This window comes from Sciurus vulgaris, assembly GCF_902686455.1.
Source record: "Sciurus vulgaris genome assembly, chromosome: 5".
In the NCBI taxonomy this organism is placed as follows: domain Eukaryota; kingdom Metazoa; phylum Chordata; class Mammalia; order Rodentia; family Sciuridae; genus Sciurus; species Sciurus vulgaris.
The window spans coordinates 174,117,980-174,132,926 of record NC_136465.1 but is presented as its reverse complement, the minus strand read 5'-3'; the positions used below and the strand labels follow the sequence as shown (position 1 = coordinate 174,132,926).

The 14,947-nt window shown below is 41.9% G+C and overlaps 1 protein-coding gene across 1 annotated transcript in view; it reads right to left on the bottom strand.

Annotated features, from left to right (window-relative positions):
- The window catches only part of ACO2 (aconitase 2), a 43,701-nt gene that overhangs the window by 21,739 nt on the left and 7,015 nt on the right, over positions 1-14,947 (bottom strand). Inside the window, exon 2 of the mRNA XM_079141196.1 lies at positions 1,405-1,541. Coding sequence (XP_078997322.1) covers positions 1,405-1,541 — 137 coding nt within the window. The remainder of the gene's footprint in view (positions 1-1,404; positions 1,542-14,947) is intronic.

Sequence of the window (14,947 nt, the reverse complement as noted above, 5' to 3'; positions counted from 1 at the left end):
AAAAAATAGAAAAAAGAAAAAAAATAAACCAAAGGGCTCACTGGTAGAGTACCACTTGGTTCAAATCCCCAGTACAGCAAAATAAATAAATAAATAAATAAATAAAGATTCATCAACAACTAAAAATTGTTTTAAAAGGATACATATACACGTGTGTATATATAAATATAAATTTCATATATATACATATATATATATGTATATATATACACACACACAAGCACCTTTTTTCTTAAAGGGCATTGTTATTGCTAATTGTTTAAGGCAAAAACTAATTGTTGAATAATACTCTGTGGTCAAGTGATCTCAAAGCACATTTTCTTGCTAGCTCTCCTTCCATTCATGGAGAAGAGCAAGACGGAAGTGCTTTGCAGATGAAAGGAAAATCCATCATTTTCCTACTGAGCTGTGGCCTGAGAGCTCCACAAATAAATAAAATATTGTTTTCTGGAGAAAAGTACTGGTTCAAGGTCCTGTGTTGATGGGGACAGTGGTTCTTGGTCCTAACTTCATTTTAAAATCTGCTGGGAGGCTGGGGATGTAGCTCAGTTGGTAGAATGCTTGCGAGGTCCTGGGTTCAATCCCCAGCACCGTAAAGTCTGCTGGGAAAATGGCCAGCACTTCTCATATTTTAATGTCACAAAGTTCCCCAGGGATCTTGTTAATGGCAGGTTCTGGCTCAGCTGGTAAAGAGTGGGGGCTGAGACTTTGTTTAGCCTTGGGTGAGTTGTAACTCCACCTGAGTCTTCTCCTCAGTTGTACAGTAAGTACACTCAGGTCTGTCCTCTTCCTGGTTACCGTGGAGAGACCACCAGGCAGTCAGGGGCACAGCCCTGTTTGGCGCTGGTCAATCTCCAAAGGCAGTGTGGTTGGTGTGCACTTGTCAGCTCCCACTCCTTCTCCTGGGGTACCTTATTCACCAATCTGCTGGTAGCATCTAGCCCAGGACCTGGCACATAGGACAGTAGGCAAATGAGGAACAGAGGCCCAGAAAAAAGGCAGGCACAGGATCCCATCTGAGTTTTCTTCTGGGTCTCAAGCTGGAACTCTCCTCTGGGCCTCTGCACCAAAGAGGAAATACAGGCAAACCTCTAGCCTGATGGCTCCCAGATGTGTGGCCCAGGCTCAGGAGCCTGCCCTCAACATCTGGGAGAATTGGGCCACAGCACCAAAGCAGACCTGAGTCTCCCTAATAGCCCAGATTGCCAGACTTCTGGAGAACATGGGTTCTTCCTTGGCAGAGAGGGCAGAAGTTCCACCAACATTTCGGAATGCCTCTCCTCTATAGGGACCTTCACAACTCAAATACTTGATCCTGCCACTAATCATCATTCACCAATCTTCTTAAACTGCCTAAAACAGCACCCTTCAGCTGTTACCATGAGCTCCTACCTGCAGACTTACCGTTTGCGAACAATGTTAATGTTCTTCTCTAGCAGGTCATAGCGAATGTACTCATTGGGCTCAAAGTGGCTCATGGCCACCTTGGCCCGCTGGCACAGGACCGAGGCCACATGGTATTGCCGCACACCCAGGGCTTTCTGGAAGAGAAAAATGACAGCAATCATCAATAGAGTTTTCAAAAGAGTCCATCTGTGAGGGACAGCTTAAAGTGATGAAAACAATGGGGAATTAAAGTGTCAAGAGCTGCTTTGTAGCCAGGTGAGATGGTGCTCGCCTGTAATCCCAGGGACGTGGAAGGCTGAAGCAGGAGGATACCAAGTTCAAGGAAAGCCTCAGCTACTTAGTGAGACCTTGTTTCAAAATGAAAAGAACCGGAAATGTAACTCAATGGCAAAGCACTCCTGGATTTAATTAATTCTAGCACACAAAAAAAAAAAAAAAGAAAAGAAAAGAAAAAAATTTTTTTTTTCCGTGAGTATAGCTTGGTTTCCTCACCTGAAGAAGAGTGATAGAGCAGTCTCCTCTGCAGAAACACAAAGAGTAAACATCTGTAGCAGAATGGCTGGAATCAAAGCCAGGCTCTACCATGTAAACTGGATCAAAAGAAGAAGATCCTCCATGGTCTGAGTTCCAGGGAACAGGATACAACCAGCTCTAGTGACCACGCAGGGAGGTTCAAGGGGACCACATATGGAGCTATCACTCAAATGTGATGCACTGTCCAAACCACAGTGGCCATTCTACCCACACCTTGAGTTCCCTGAGGGTGGTGATCAAGTTTGTCTTAATAATTCATCTCAATCTGGACTACCACCTAGCAAGACCACATTATACTTGCTGACTTGATGAAAGAATGAATGAGGAAAGCCCTGTGTGAGCCTGAACATTTCTGCATTCCTTCAAAAGCTGGTGCCTAATGTCCTACTCCAGAATGTCAGCAATTTCCTCACTGACGTCTTTTTTTGTTGTTGTTGGGCTGGGGTTTGATCCCAGGGGTGCTCTACCACTGAGCTACATCCCAACCCTTTGATTTTTCAGCCTTTTTATTTAGTTAGTTATTTTTTCATTTTGAGATAGGGCCTCACCAAGTTGCTCAGATTGACCTGGAACCTGTAATCCTCCTGCCTCAGCTGGAATTGCTGGGGTTAAGGTGTGTGCCATGCCCAACTTCCTAATTGACTTCTGAGGAATACAATGTGACAGTGATGCTGCGTAGCTTCTGTGACTAGGTCATAAAAAGAACAGCTTCTGCCTGTGTGCCATGCAGTAGTAGGGAAATGATCATTAGGATGAGGTGTGTGCTAGTTGATTTTAAATTGAGCAACAACCTGTAAGCAGGGAAGAATAAATGAATCCAAAGGAATGAAAATGGGAAAGGAGAATGACTTCCCTTCCGGGGGTCATTGTTCCCAGTGTGGGATTACGCATTGGGGAAGGGAAGAAGCAAAGCAGAAGCTGCTGCCCTAGGCTTTCTTCTTTACATTCCTGGATATTTAAATACAAACCTGCCAACCTCAAGATCAAAACCCAGCACAGGTCCACAGTTGCTACTCCTGTGCAAGTCACGCTGTGATGAGAACAGGCCACACTATGAAACTGTACCCCAACCACCCATCATCCAGCCCCACTCAACAGTCACAGGAGTGACCTCCTAGTGCAGAGCTTGGATCCACCTGCAGAGCCCTGCTGTCTGCCTCACAGGGTAAGGGTTAAAGGCACATCAAGGACACATTGAGGACCTTCAACACTGCCAAGCACAGGGAGAGGCAATGCACAACAGCAGCTATCACCACCCCTGCAACACCCAGTGCCTACCGCAAGGGGAGGGCACTGGCTCAGACCAGAGATGATACTCACTGCCTGACTGGTCTTGGACAATTTAACCTAAGCACTCACTTCCTCACAACTGTGATCAGGAGAGATTACATAAAGCTCTGAGTACAGTTTCTATTCTTATTACCCCTGTGCACCAAAGAGCACACACACAGCCCCCTCCATGTTCTGCATGCAAACAAGACGCTACAAGCTGTTCTGCAACTTGATCTTTACATTTATTAATTTAATTCAGACAGCTTTCAATGTCTGTATATAGAGCGATCAATTTTTGCAAATTAACTGCCCTGTCTCCTTAGAAACAAAAAGGAATGCAACAATATCTAGTGTCTAGCCTGGTAGGTAAAACCATAAATTGTAATCCTAATTACAGTACTAGGAAAAGGTAATCCCAGTTCCCAACAGCAAAGACCAGTATGGACTACATATCAATCTCAAAAAATAGGCTTAAGAAATAATGTTGGTTGGCAGTATGGAGACTCCTCAAAAGACTAGACACAGAACCACATGACCTAGCTACATGACTCCTCAGTATTTATTCTGAAGAATTAAAATCATGTTTTATCCATGTTTATAGCAATGCAATTCATAATAGCCAAACTATGGAACCAGCCTAGATGCCCGTCAATGGATGAATGGATAAAAAAAAAGTGGCATTTTATTCAGTCATAAATAAAAATTAAATTATGTCATTTGAAGGAAAATGTACAAAACTAGAGACCATCACATTATGCAAAATAAGTCAAACTTAGCAAGGTCAAGGGTCATATGTTTTCTCTCATGTGCAGAGGCTAGAGAGGAACAAGGAAAAGAAAGGTGGGGGTGGATCTCCTAAAAATCAAAGAAATCAGTAGAGGAAAGGGACCAAGCAAGGATGGTAGTAGGGAGGGAAAGGAAAGTGCCAGGGAGTGATATTGGTCAAACTATATTGTTATATTGTGTGCATGTAATACTATGCAACAATAGATTCCATCATTATATTCAACCAAAATGAATCAATAAAAAATAAATAAAAAGAAATCGAGCTGGGCATGGTGGTATACAACTATAATCCCAGCAACTGGGGAGGCTGAGAGGAGGATCACAAATTCAAGGCCAGTCTCAGCAACTTAGGGAGACCCTCAGCAATTTAGTGTAAGCCTGTCTCAAAACAAAAAGAGGTAGGCATATAGCTCAGTAGTAAAGGACCCCTTGGTTCAATCCCCAGCACCACAAGAAAAAAGTTAATGCCGATTGGATATAAAGATAAAATAATATGCTGGGATTGTAGCTTAGTGGTAGAATGCTTGCCTAGCATGCATGGGACCTAAGGTTCAACACCACAAAAAAAGATGCTGGATACAGAAACATCTTATGGGTGAAGATTGAACATTTATTGAGTGCTTATAATGTATGACATAACACTGTGCTAAGCACCTGGCACATATTACATTATCTAATCTTCAGAGTCACCCCATGTAGTTGCTCCTGTGATGATTCCATTTTCCCAGGGAAGAAACAGAGGCTTGTATAGAGGATGAGTGACCATGGCCACCCCAGAGCAAGCGGGACAGAACTCAGCTTGACCATCTGTTAACTCAAGCACACTACTTAACTCCCTAACCTCTCCCCAAATGGAGTTAAACTTCACAGTGTTAAAGACAAAGGGAATCATCTACACATTAATCCTCAACTATGATGTCGCTATGCTCTCCCACCCTGTGAAAAAATGCATTCATAGCAGCTAGCACTGTCCAACCTGAGATTTGTGCAGGCTGACATGGCAGCCACAGCCATACATGAAATGTGGCAAGTGATACTGAGAAAAGGATTATTAATGTTATTTAAGTTTAATTAATTTTAATCAAAATTACATGGGACTCAGCCTTACACATTAATAAGGATGAAAAGAGTTTTTAGGAAGCCTGAACAAGTTGAATGTTTGCTACGTCATTTTTTTTGGTAAAAGTGCTTATCTGTTCTTCAGTCTGGACAACCCTGTGCCAGGAGTTCACTCCACACCACCACCAAAGTCCATCTGAAAGACTTCAAAGCATTCTCCTTCACATTCAGCCACTCTGCTTCCTTGCACAGCCTGCTCTTCAGCTCAGCTCTGCCCTCAGGGGACAACCACTGTGTCCTCCTCAGGACAATGGCTCCATCACTTCAGATGCATCAGAACCCCTGGAGTCCATTAAAAATTTATAATCTGATCCCACCCAGTCAATGACTTTCTCCAGGGGTGGGGTCCTCTAGATATCTGGAGACAGTTTTTCTCCCCACCCCCTTTTTTTTCATGGTACCAAGGATTGAACTCAGTGGAACTTAACCAGTGAGGAACATCAAGGAACTTAAGCAGTGAGGAACATCCCCCTCCCTTTTTATTTTTTATTTTGAGACAGGGTCTTGCTAAGTTGCTTATGGCCTCATAAAATTGCTGAAGCTGGCTTTGAACTTGTGGTCCTTCTGTCTCAGTCTCCCGAGCTGCTGGGATCACAAGCTTATGTCACCATGCCCAGTCCTAAATCTCCTCTCTGGGCCAAGGGCAGCCCTAGGTTTTCTGACTATCTCTTTATATGGCACATTTCCAAATTCTGCAACAGCCTGATCCCACTCCATGCTGCAGGTTCTCTGCTGCTCTGATCAGCCTTCTTAGAATAGCTCACTGCACAGCTACACTCACATTGACCTCCAAAACCCTGATACCTCCACTGCCATCTTCATCAACTGCTCCTGAGCCATGCTGTACTATGGACTTGGTTTTCTGATCCTGGATGTAGAACCTGACCCTAATCTTGATTTAATATCTTCATCAGTCCCTGCGGTCTCCATTAGTCCTGGCAGTCACCCCCTGTCCTCTCAGTATCAACCACACACAGTAAGCAAGATGCCCAGGTTGTTTGTCCAAGTCTCATCACAAATGTGACCCATCCTGAGCCAGGCTTTCCAGTGCAGACGTTAGTTTGCACGTTAGGCCCATGCTGATGCAGTATCAACACTTCTTGGGCCCAGGTGTTCAAAGCACTGCAATAGCCACTTAACTGAGCCACTCACTGATCTGTCCTTGATTCTCTCTTTTGTTAGGGACAGCGTGACTGATTTTGTCAAATGTCCTACAGAATCAATACTCACTGACTAATCTATTAATCCCAGAGAAAAAATCAAAAGATGTTAACTAAGCTGTGAAACTTCAGGCAATTAATTCTTCTGGGCCCCAGCTTTTCAATCCTGTACAAGGTGAAATCTCAGCCTTGCTCCAGGCTTCAGAGCAATCGTGGAACAGGTTTAAAGTGCTGGGGAGAGCTCACGCATATTAATATGCTTACCCAGTAGAGGGGCTTGAAGGACAAGTACACCATGTGTCATTCATTCATGGACCACATATCTCTTATATGTATACAAAAGACTGGATGCTATACTTCCACTCTTGGAATAAAAACAGTTACTTATTAAGCATCTGCTCTGTGACTATTGGAATTTTCCATTTCAACAGTGTAAGCTAACTGCTATTCCTAACTTACAGATATGGAAATTAAGATCACTGAGTTAAGTCAGAAGTCATATACCTGGTACTCAGTGAACTGAGAAAACAAGCTCATGTCTACCTCCTTCTGAGATGGGCCACATCTGCAGGATTCTGCCACCTAGAAGATTCAGAGCCAGCCCCTCTTCCCTCCCATTGGTCTCTTTTTCCCAGGACAGTGCAATGGTAGATGGAGTACTCACAGTTCAGTTGCCCAACCCAGCTCCACCACTTACCTGCTGTGACCCTGGGCAGGTTATTTAATCTCCCAAGCCTTAGTTTCCCCAAAGTGAAAACACACATAAACTTCATAGTGTTCCTTTTCTTTGGATACTTTCAGAAGCAGCAAGCCTCTTTTTATTTTTCTGATTATAAACACAGCTTTAAAAGTCTAACTCACTTGAACCTTTGGCATTCCTGAACATCACCCTCCCAACACACACATAGACACACACACACACACACACACACACACAGTATTTTGATACTGGGGATTCAATTCACCCCACAGGTCTTTTAAACTCAGCTATATCCAGTGGTTTGGTTTTGTTTGATAGGTATCAGGGGTTAAACCCAGGGGCCATCTACCACTGAGCTACATTCCTAGCACTATTTTTATTTTTTTTATTCTCAGACAGCTCTTGTTAAGTTGCTGAGGATCTTGCTAAACTGCCAAGGCTGGCCTCAAACTTGCAATCCTCTTGCCTCAGCCTCCCCAGTTGCTGGGATTGTAGGCATGTGCCACTGAGCCCAATTCCTGACCCCCTTCTATCATATTCCAGCTGCTCCACAGTTATTTGCCCTCTTTCTAATGTTGGATAAGCCATTCTAAAAACTTTCATTGTCCTACTTTTACAGGTCAGCAAGTGGAGGACTGCTTTGGAAAACCTCCCATCCCTCTGAAACTCCTTCTGCTTATGGGTCCTTGTAATGAGACTTCATTTATTTGATCTCTACATAATTCAGAACCTGCTTTTGTGTGTGTGGGGGGGGGGGGGAGACCAGAGATTGATCTCAGGGACACTTGGCCACTGAGCCACATTCCCAGCTTTATTTTATATTTTATTTAGAGACAGGGTCTCACTGAGTGCTTAACACATCACTTTTGCTGAGATTGGCTTTGAACTCACGATTGTCCTGCCTCAGCCTCCCAAGTCGCTGGGATTATAGGCTTGCGCCACTGCGCCTGGCCAGAACCTGCTTTTCTCAGGGCACCAAACATGATGAACTTCCTTGGCCAGTATAAATTCTAAAGGGACCTGCCACAGGGCCTTTGCAAATGCTATTTCTTCCGCTTGGAATGTTCTCTCCCCACTCCCATTCCCAGTCTGCCCTTTGTTTAGGTAACTTCAGTTGATTCTTCAAACTTCAAACACATTTCACATTCTGAGGGAATGCTCCCCTGACGCCCCCAGCCCAATCAGAGGCTGCTATCATATATGCCCATTTCTCTCTTCTTGACAATCATTCATGAGATTATGCCTGTCTTCACTAGTTTTGTAAGGTCCACTTGGGTAGGATAGCGTTTATTCACAATTCCCATGCCCAAACACATAGGTGGTGCCACATTAACCACAGAATGATGCTTTGACTTGCCTATCAGTCTTTCCTTCCAGAGAAGGGTTAAACACAGAGCAGGTCAAGCCAATCTCACGTGTCAACAAGACAAATCAACAATTTACCAGGGTTAGGTGCTCTTGGTTAGAGTATACAGAGATTCAACATTTGTAAAACACAATAAGGCAATACCTATTAAAATGTAAAATGTTTGTGCCTTTTGACTAGCTCTCCGCCTTCCAAGAAATTATCTTATTAAAATGTTCAAATAAATGAGCCAAGAGACAAACAAGGACATTGTCTATGGCATTTTTAAAAAAAAAAAAAATTTATAGTCGTAGTTGGACAGTATGCCTTTATTTTATTTGCTTATTTTTATGTGTTGCTAAGGATCAAACCCAGTACCTCACAAGTGCTAGGCAAGCACTCTGCCACTGAGCTATAGCCCCAGCCCCTACAGCATCGTTTTTAAGAGAACAACTCAACTGTCCATAAATAGGACACTGATTAAATACATGCCGGCTTATCCACCATGGAATGTCAATATACAGCTGTTGTGTTCTGCTTTCTTGCAGTGCTAGGGATAGAACCCCAGGTCTCACACACACTAGGCAAGTTCTCTACTACTGAGCAACATTCCTAGTCAACAGTTATTTAAGAAGAAGATAATTGGCTGGGGGTGTAATGAGGCCCTGGGCTCCATGCCTGATACCACAAAAGAAAAAAAGATAGTGGTGATGGCTATACAACATTACAAATGTAATTAATGCCACTGAACTGGATACTTAAAAATGGTTAAAATATCACTGAGCACAGTGGGGAGGCTGAGGCAGAAGGATACCAAGTTTAAGCCAGCCTCAGCAACTTAGCAAGGCCCTGCTTCAAAAACTAATTTTAATAAAAGGGCTGGAAATGTAGCTCAGTGATAAAATGCTCCTGGGTTCAATCCCTAGTACCAAAATCAAATCAAATCGAAAAAGTAAAAATGTCAAATTTTATATTTTACTATTATTTTAAAAAATACAATAAATCAATCTTTACGTGCAAGGAAACCTCCATGATACATTTAATAAAAATAATTAGTAAAACAATATTATAGTTATAAGCCCATTTATGTGTAATAATATTAAACAAATATGTTTAAGAAAAAACATATTGAAATGATGTGCCAAAATTGTTCACAGCAATTTTCTATATGGATTAGAATTATTGGTACTTTTACTTTACTTTGTATACTATGCACTTCTGTAACTACCCTCCCCCCGTCCCCCCAGTGCTGGGGATTGAACTCAACTCTACCATTGAGTTACATCCCCAGCCCCCCAGCCCTTTTTAGTTTTTGGGACATTGTCTCCTTAGGTTATCCAGACAAGCCTGGAACTTGTGATCCTCCTGCCTCAGCCTCCTAAAACACTGGAATTACAGGTGTGGGTCACTGTGCCAGGCTTTGTGTAATTTTTAAATGTTGCACGATACAGTATCCATTGTAACCAGGAGAAAGAATAAAGGAAGCAAATAAGTGCAGAAAGGCATGCTATATAGTGCAGAGTAGCAGAATTGTGGTGATCTGACTATAATCCAAAGTGTTCTGATGTTTTTTAATGTGCAAACCCTCTGTGCCAGCAGTTTAAAGGAATTTATCACTACAAGGGAAGAAATGTACTAAAAGGGGAGAAATGTATCCTTACAATAGCAGAATCTGGTTACCAGCACTTCAACCCTGAGATCTAACTTAGCATCACTGCTAGAAGTACCAGCTGGCACTGATGCCTCCTGGTGGCACAGCATCCCCTAGGAAGAATTCTTTTTTTTTTTTTTTTTTTTTTTTTGGTGCTGGGGTTTGAACCCAGGGCCTTGTACATGTGAGGCAAGCACTCTACCAACTGAGCTATATCCCCAGCCCTCCTAGGAAAAATTCTTGCCAAAAATGTTTGATCTGATTCTTAGCGAGCTCTAGGACCTTACAGCCAAAGCAAGGGAAGTACAGGGACTAAAAGAATAATTCAATCCAGGAAATGGACATTCTACAAGAAAACTGACCTGATAAAACCTAAAAAAAAAAAAAAAAAAAAAAAAAAAAAAAAAAAAATCAATATCATAGGAGAAAACAGCAGGTGCTACTCTAGATGAAGAGAAATCAAAAAAATAAAACCAATGCAATGTACAATTTTAAAAAAATCAGATCATAATTTGGAAAAAGACAGTTACCAAAAGCATTTTTGGAAGAAATTAAGAATGAGTCTGGGGGCTGGGGATGTAGCTCAGTTGGTAGAGTGCTTGCCTCACAAGCACAAGGCCCTGGGTTCAATCCTCAGTACTGCAAAAAAAAAAAAAAAAAAAAAAAGAATGCAGTTTTGATAGTAAGAAAGAAAATTAAGACTGGCTCTGTAATCCCATCAGCTCAGGAGGCTGAGGCAGAGGGTCGAAAGTTTAAAGCTAGCTTCAGTAATTTAGGAAGACCCTAAACAACTCAGCAAGACTGTATTGTATCTAAATTAAAAAAAAAAAAAAAAGGTTGGGGTGTGTGGTTGGGATGTGGTTCAGTGGTTAAAGGGTTAAAGACCCCTGGGTTCAACCCCCAGTACAAGAAAGAAAAAAAGAAAAAATTATTTTCCTAGGATAGGTAATAATGTGCTTACACAGATAACTGACTTCTGTGTTGTTCTGTATGTCGCAGTGTTGGGAATCAAACTCCAGGCTTTGCCCATGCTAGGCAAATGCTCTACCACCGAGTTATACTCTCAGTCCTTGACTTCTTTTTTTCTTTCTTTTTTTTCTTTTTTGTACTGGGGATTGAACCCAGGGGCACTCAACCACTGGGTCACATCCCACCCCACCCCTTTTTTTAAAAAATGTTTTTAGCTGTAGATGGACACAATATTTTTTTTATGTGGTGCTGAGAATCAAACCCAGTGCCTCACACATGCGAGGTAAGTGCTCTACCACTGAGCCACAGTCACAGACCCACACCCCTTTTTTATTTTATTTACAGACAGGGTCTCACTGAGTTGCTTAGGGCCTAGCTAAATTGCTGAGTCTGGTTTTGAACTCACAATCCTTCTACCTCAGCCTTCTGAGCCACTGGGATTACAACGACTAACTGAACCTGGCTCCTTGACTTCATTCTTAAGAGATGAACGTTGAAGCCAAGCACAATGGTAAATATCTGTAATCTCAATTCTAAAAGCTAAGGCAGAAGGATTGCAAGTTTGAGGCCAGCCTCAGCTACTTAGACCCTGTCTCAAAATAAAAAATATAAAGGACTAAGGATCAGCTGGGCGTGGTGGCACACATGTGTAATCCCAGGGACTAAGAAGGCTAAGGCAGAAAGATCACAAATTCCAGGTCAGTCTCAGCAACTTAGCAAGGCCCTCAGCAACTTAATAAAAAACTGTCAAAAAAATAAATAAATAGAGGCTGAGGCTGTAGTTCAGTGGTAGAGCACTTGCCTCACACATGTCAGGCACTAGGTTCAATCCTCAGCACCATATAAAAATAAAGATACTATGTCCATCTGCAACTAAAAAAATATTAAAAATAGACAAATAAATAAACAGGAGGTCTGAGGACATAGCTCAGTGGTAAAGTGTTCCTGGGTTCGATCCCTAGTTGGGGGAAAAAATTTTTTTTTTTTTTAATTTGAGAAAAGAACTGTAGTTGAGTGACAGAGCACTTGCCTAGCATGCTCAAAGCCCTGGGACCCATCCCCAGCACCACAAAAGAACAACAAAAGAGAGATGGATGCTCAAGTTTTTAGGAACTAGGTATTATAATACCGCTTTCTTTTGAAATGACTCAGAAATAATGGTAAAAAATACATAGACAAGGGCTGGGGTTGTGGCTCAGTGGTAGAGCTAGAGCACTTGCCTAGTATGTGTGAAGCACTGGGTTTGATCCTCAGCACTGCATATAAATAAATAAGAATTTTAAAAAATAGGTAAAACAAATTTGGCAAAATGTTAGCTGCTGAATTTAGATGGAAGGCATATAAGGATCTATACCACTTTCAATCTTTATATATAAAAATTCATAACAAAAAAAAAGAAGGAAAGGAAAAAAGAGTATCACTGAGGTTTGGGAACTTCAAGAACTAGAAGAATGAAGCTGTTCTAAAGTGAAATGGGGATGGCACAGAAGGAGCAGGTTTTGAGGAAGGTGAGATCAGGAGTTTGGTTATAGACATTGGCCTGATACCCATGTGCACATGTCAAGCAGGCAGCTGGATTCTCACTGTTAGTCCCATCCTTTTAGAGTTCTGCTAATTAGATGGCTCATCTGGAATCATAAATTATCAGAACCCAACATGACCCCATATTACCAAGGGTTTTTGTTGTTGTTGTTGTTGTTCCGTGTCTTTTGGGGTTTTTTTGTTTGTTTGGTTTTTTTTTTGTTTGTTTGTTTTTTTGCAGTACTGGGAAACTGAACCCAGGGACACTACCACTGAGCTATATCCTCGTCCTTTTTATTTTCAGACTTGGGTCTTGCTAAACTGCGAAGGCAGGCCTCAACCTTGTGATCCTCCTGTCTCAGCCTTCCAAATTGCTGGAATTATAGACATGCATCACCATGTCAGCTATCAAGTATTTATTTCTTCATTTGACAAAGAAACAAAGATCACTTATTTAGTTAACAGCAGTTAAGAACAGAGTGCAAGTCACCTAATTCTCAAGCCAGTGCTTCTTCCCCAATACCTCCTTCCCAATTGAAACTAAGATGTGACTGATCATTAAATATCCTGTCCAGACTTTGTAGTGGTGCATGTCTCTTTCAAAAATAAAAAGGGCTGGGATGTGACTCAGTGGTTGAGCATCCTTGGGTTCAATCTCTAGCACCAAAAAAATAAATTAAAAAAGAACTGGGATATAGCTCCATGGTAGAGCAATCCCAAATGCCAAAAGCAAACAAACAAATCATCATTGTGGTTGTTCTGTAGACAATGCATTCTACAAGAGCAAAAATACTAGAAGAGTAATTTGCCTCTCATGTGACCTTTTTCCAAGCAGCGCAACTGTATTTTAGCATTTGAGCCCTATTATTTACCAACCAATGTGACACAGATAATAAGAATGAGACAGCTCCTATATTTACCTACCTTAGTTTGGCCAAGATCAACATGTAAATGCAAAATCCCATAGAAACCTTTGCAAAGGACACATACACATAAGGAAAGAGTGGAGCACAGGAAATAAGGATCCCTACCCGGATGCTAGGGCAATGCCTTCACGGAGCAGTTGAGTGCTTGCACAGGTTGCAGAGGATAAACAGATATTTGCAAGGCAGTCAAAGATGACAGGCAGTATGTAAAAAGAGACAGGGCTAGGGCTGTAGCTCAAGGGTAGGACCCTTGCCTAGCATGAGCAAGGCCCTGGGTTCCATCCCCACACCACAAAAAAACAAAAAAGACAAAAGAAACTTCAAAATGGTGGAATGAAAAAGACAAAAGTAGGAAATGGAGGGAGGTCAGGCCTGAAACCCAGCAGGGCCCAGGAGGGTACAGCTGTCTATCCTAAAATCCTCAACTATAACCTGGGCTATATAAGAGGCAATGTACACACGGAACAGAATTTCCATCTAGCTTCAAAGCCCACATCTACCATTTACTAGCTATGTGAACTCTAGCAGGTTTTAACTAGTTTTCTCATTTAAAAAAAGGGCATAACCTTGGTAGTATTATGTGAGGAATGAAAGGACATAAATGTTATTCTGAAAGTTATTGTGAATTATGAAATAACATGAATGGGCTCCCAAAGAATAGCAATTATTATGTAAAACACCACAAGTAGATACTTTTAAAAAGTAACACTTGGGCTGAAGTTGTGGTTCAGTGGTAGAGTGGGTCCTAGCATACGTGGGGCACTAGGTTCTATCTTCAGCACCACATAAAAATAAATAAAGTTATGTGTATCCACTTAAAACAACAAAAAAAATTTTAAACACTTACTAGGGGTTCTTTCAGCTTAAAAAGTAGGACATATTCATGAAGAAAATTTAATACATAAAACACCCAGTTTTACAGTCTTCCTATAAAACCACCTCTCCTCAACGATTCCCTGGTGGGAGGTACCTGGAGAGCACTTAACACTCAGTGACTCCAAGTGGCACTAACCACTGGCGCATAGTACATATACACTCCCATAATGCCTGGCTTGATGGCAGAATTCTGTCCATTCTGTCAGGTCTGGCTTAGGCCAGCAATGCCTTATAGGGAGCCATGTGTCAGTGGACACCAGCATACATAGCAAGCTAAGGAGCTAAAGGGGTCTGAGCTGCCAAAACAGGCTGGGTTCCTGGAGGAGGTCCAGTCTCTTGAGACAATTGCTTCAGTAAGTGACCAAGAAATCACCAAGCATCTGTCAGAGTGCCATTGTGGAAATGCTTCAATACAAGTGCCAAAAAACAGAAATGGCACACGTTCTAGATCTGGAGGGTCTCCCTTAGAATCGCAGCTTCCCTAGCTGCGGGACTTCAGACAGGACTCTTAAATTGAGTCTTAATTTCCTCTTCTGTGATATGGAAGCAAAACAGCAGAGACTTTGTGAGGATTAGAAAAAATATACAGCTTGTAACTGCAGAGAAAAAAGTCTAGGATGATCACTGGTTGCCTCTGGAACTGTGAGGGAAAGAAGGAAGAGGACATTTATGAATAAACTG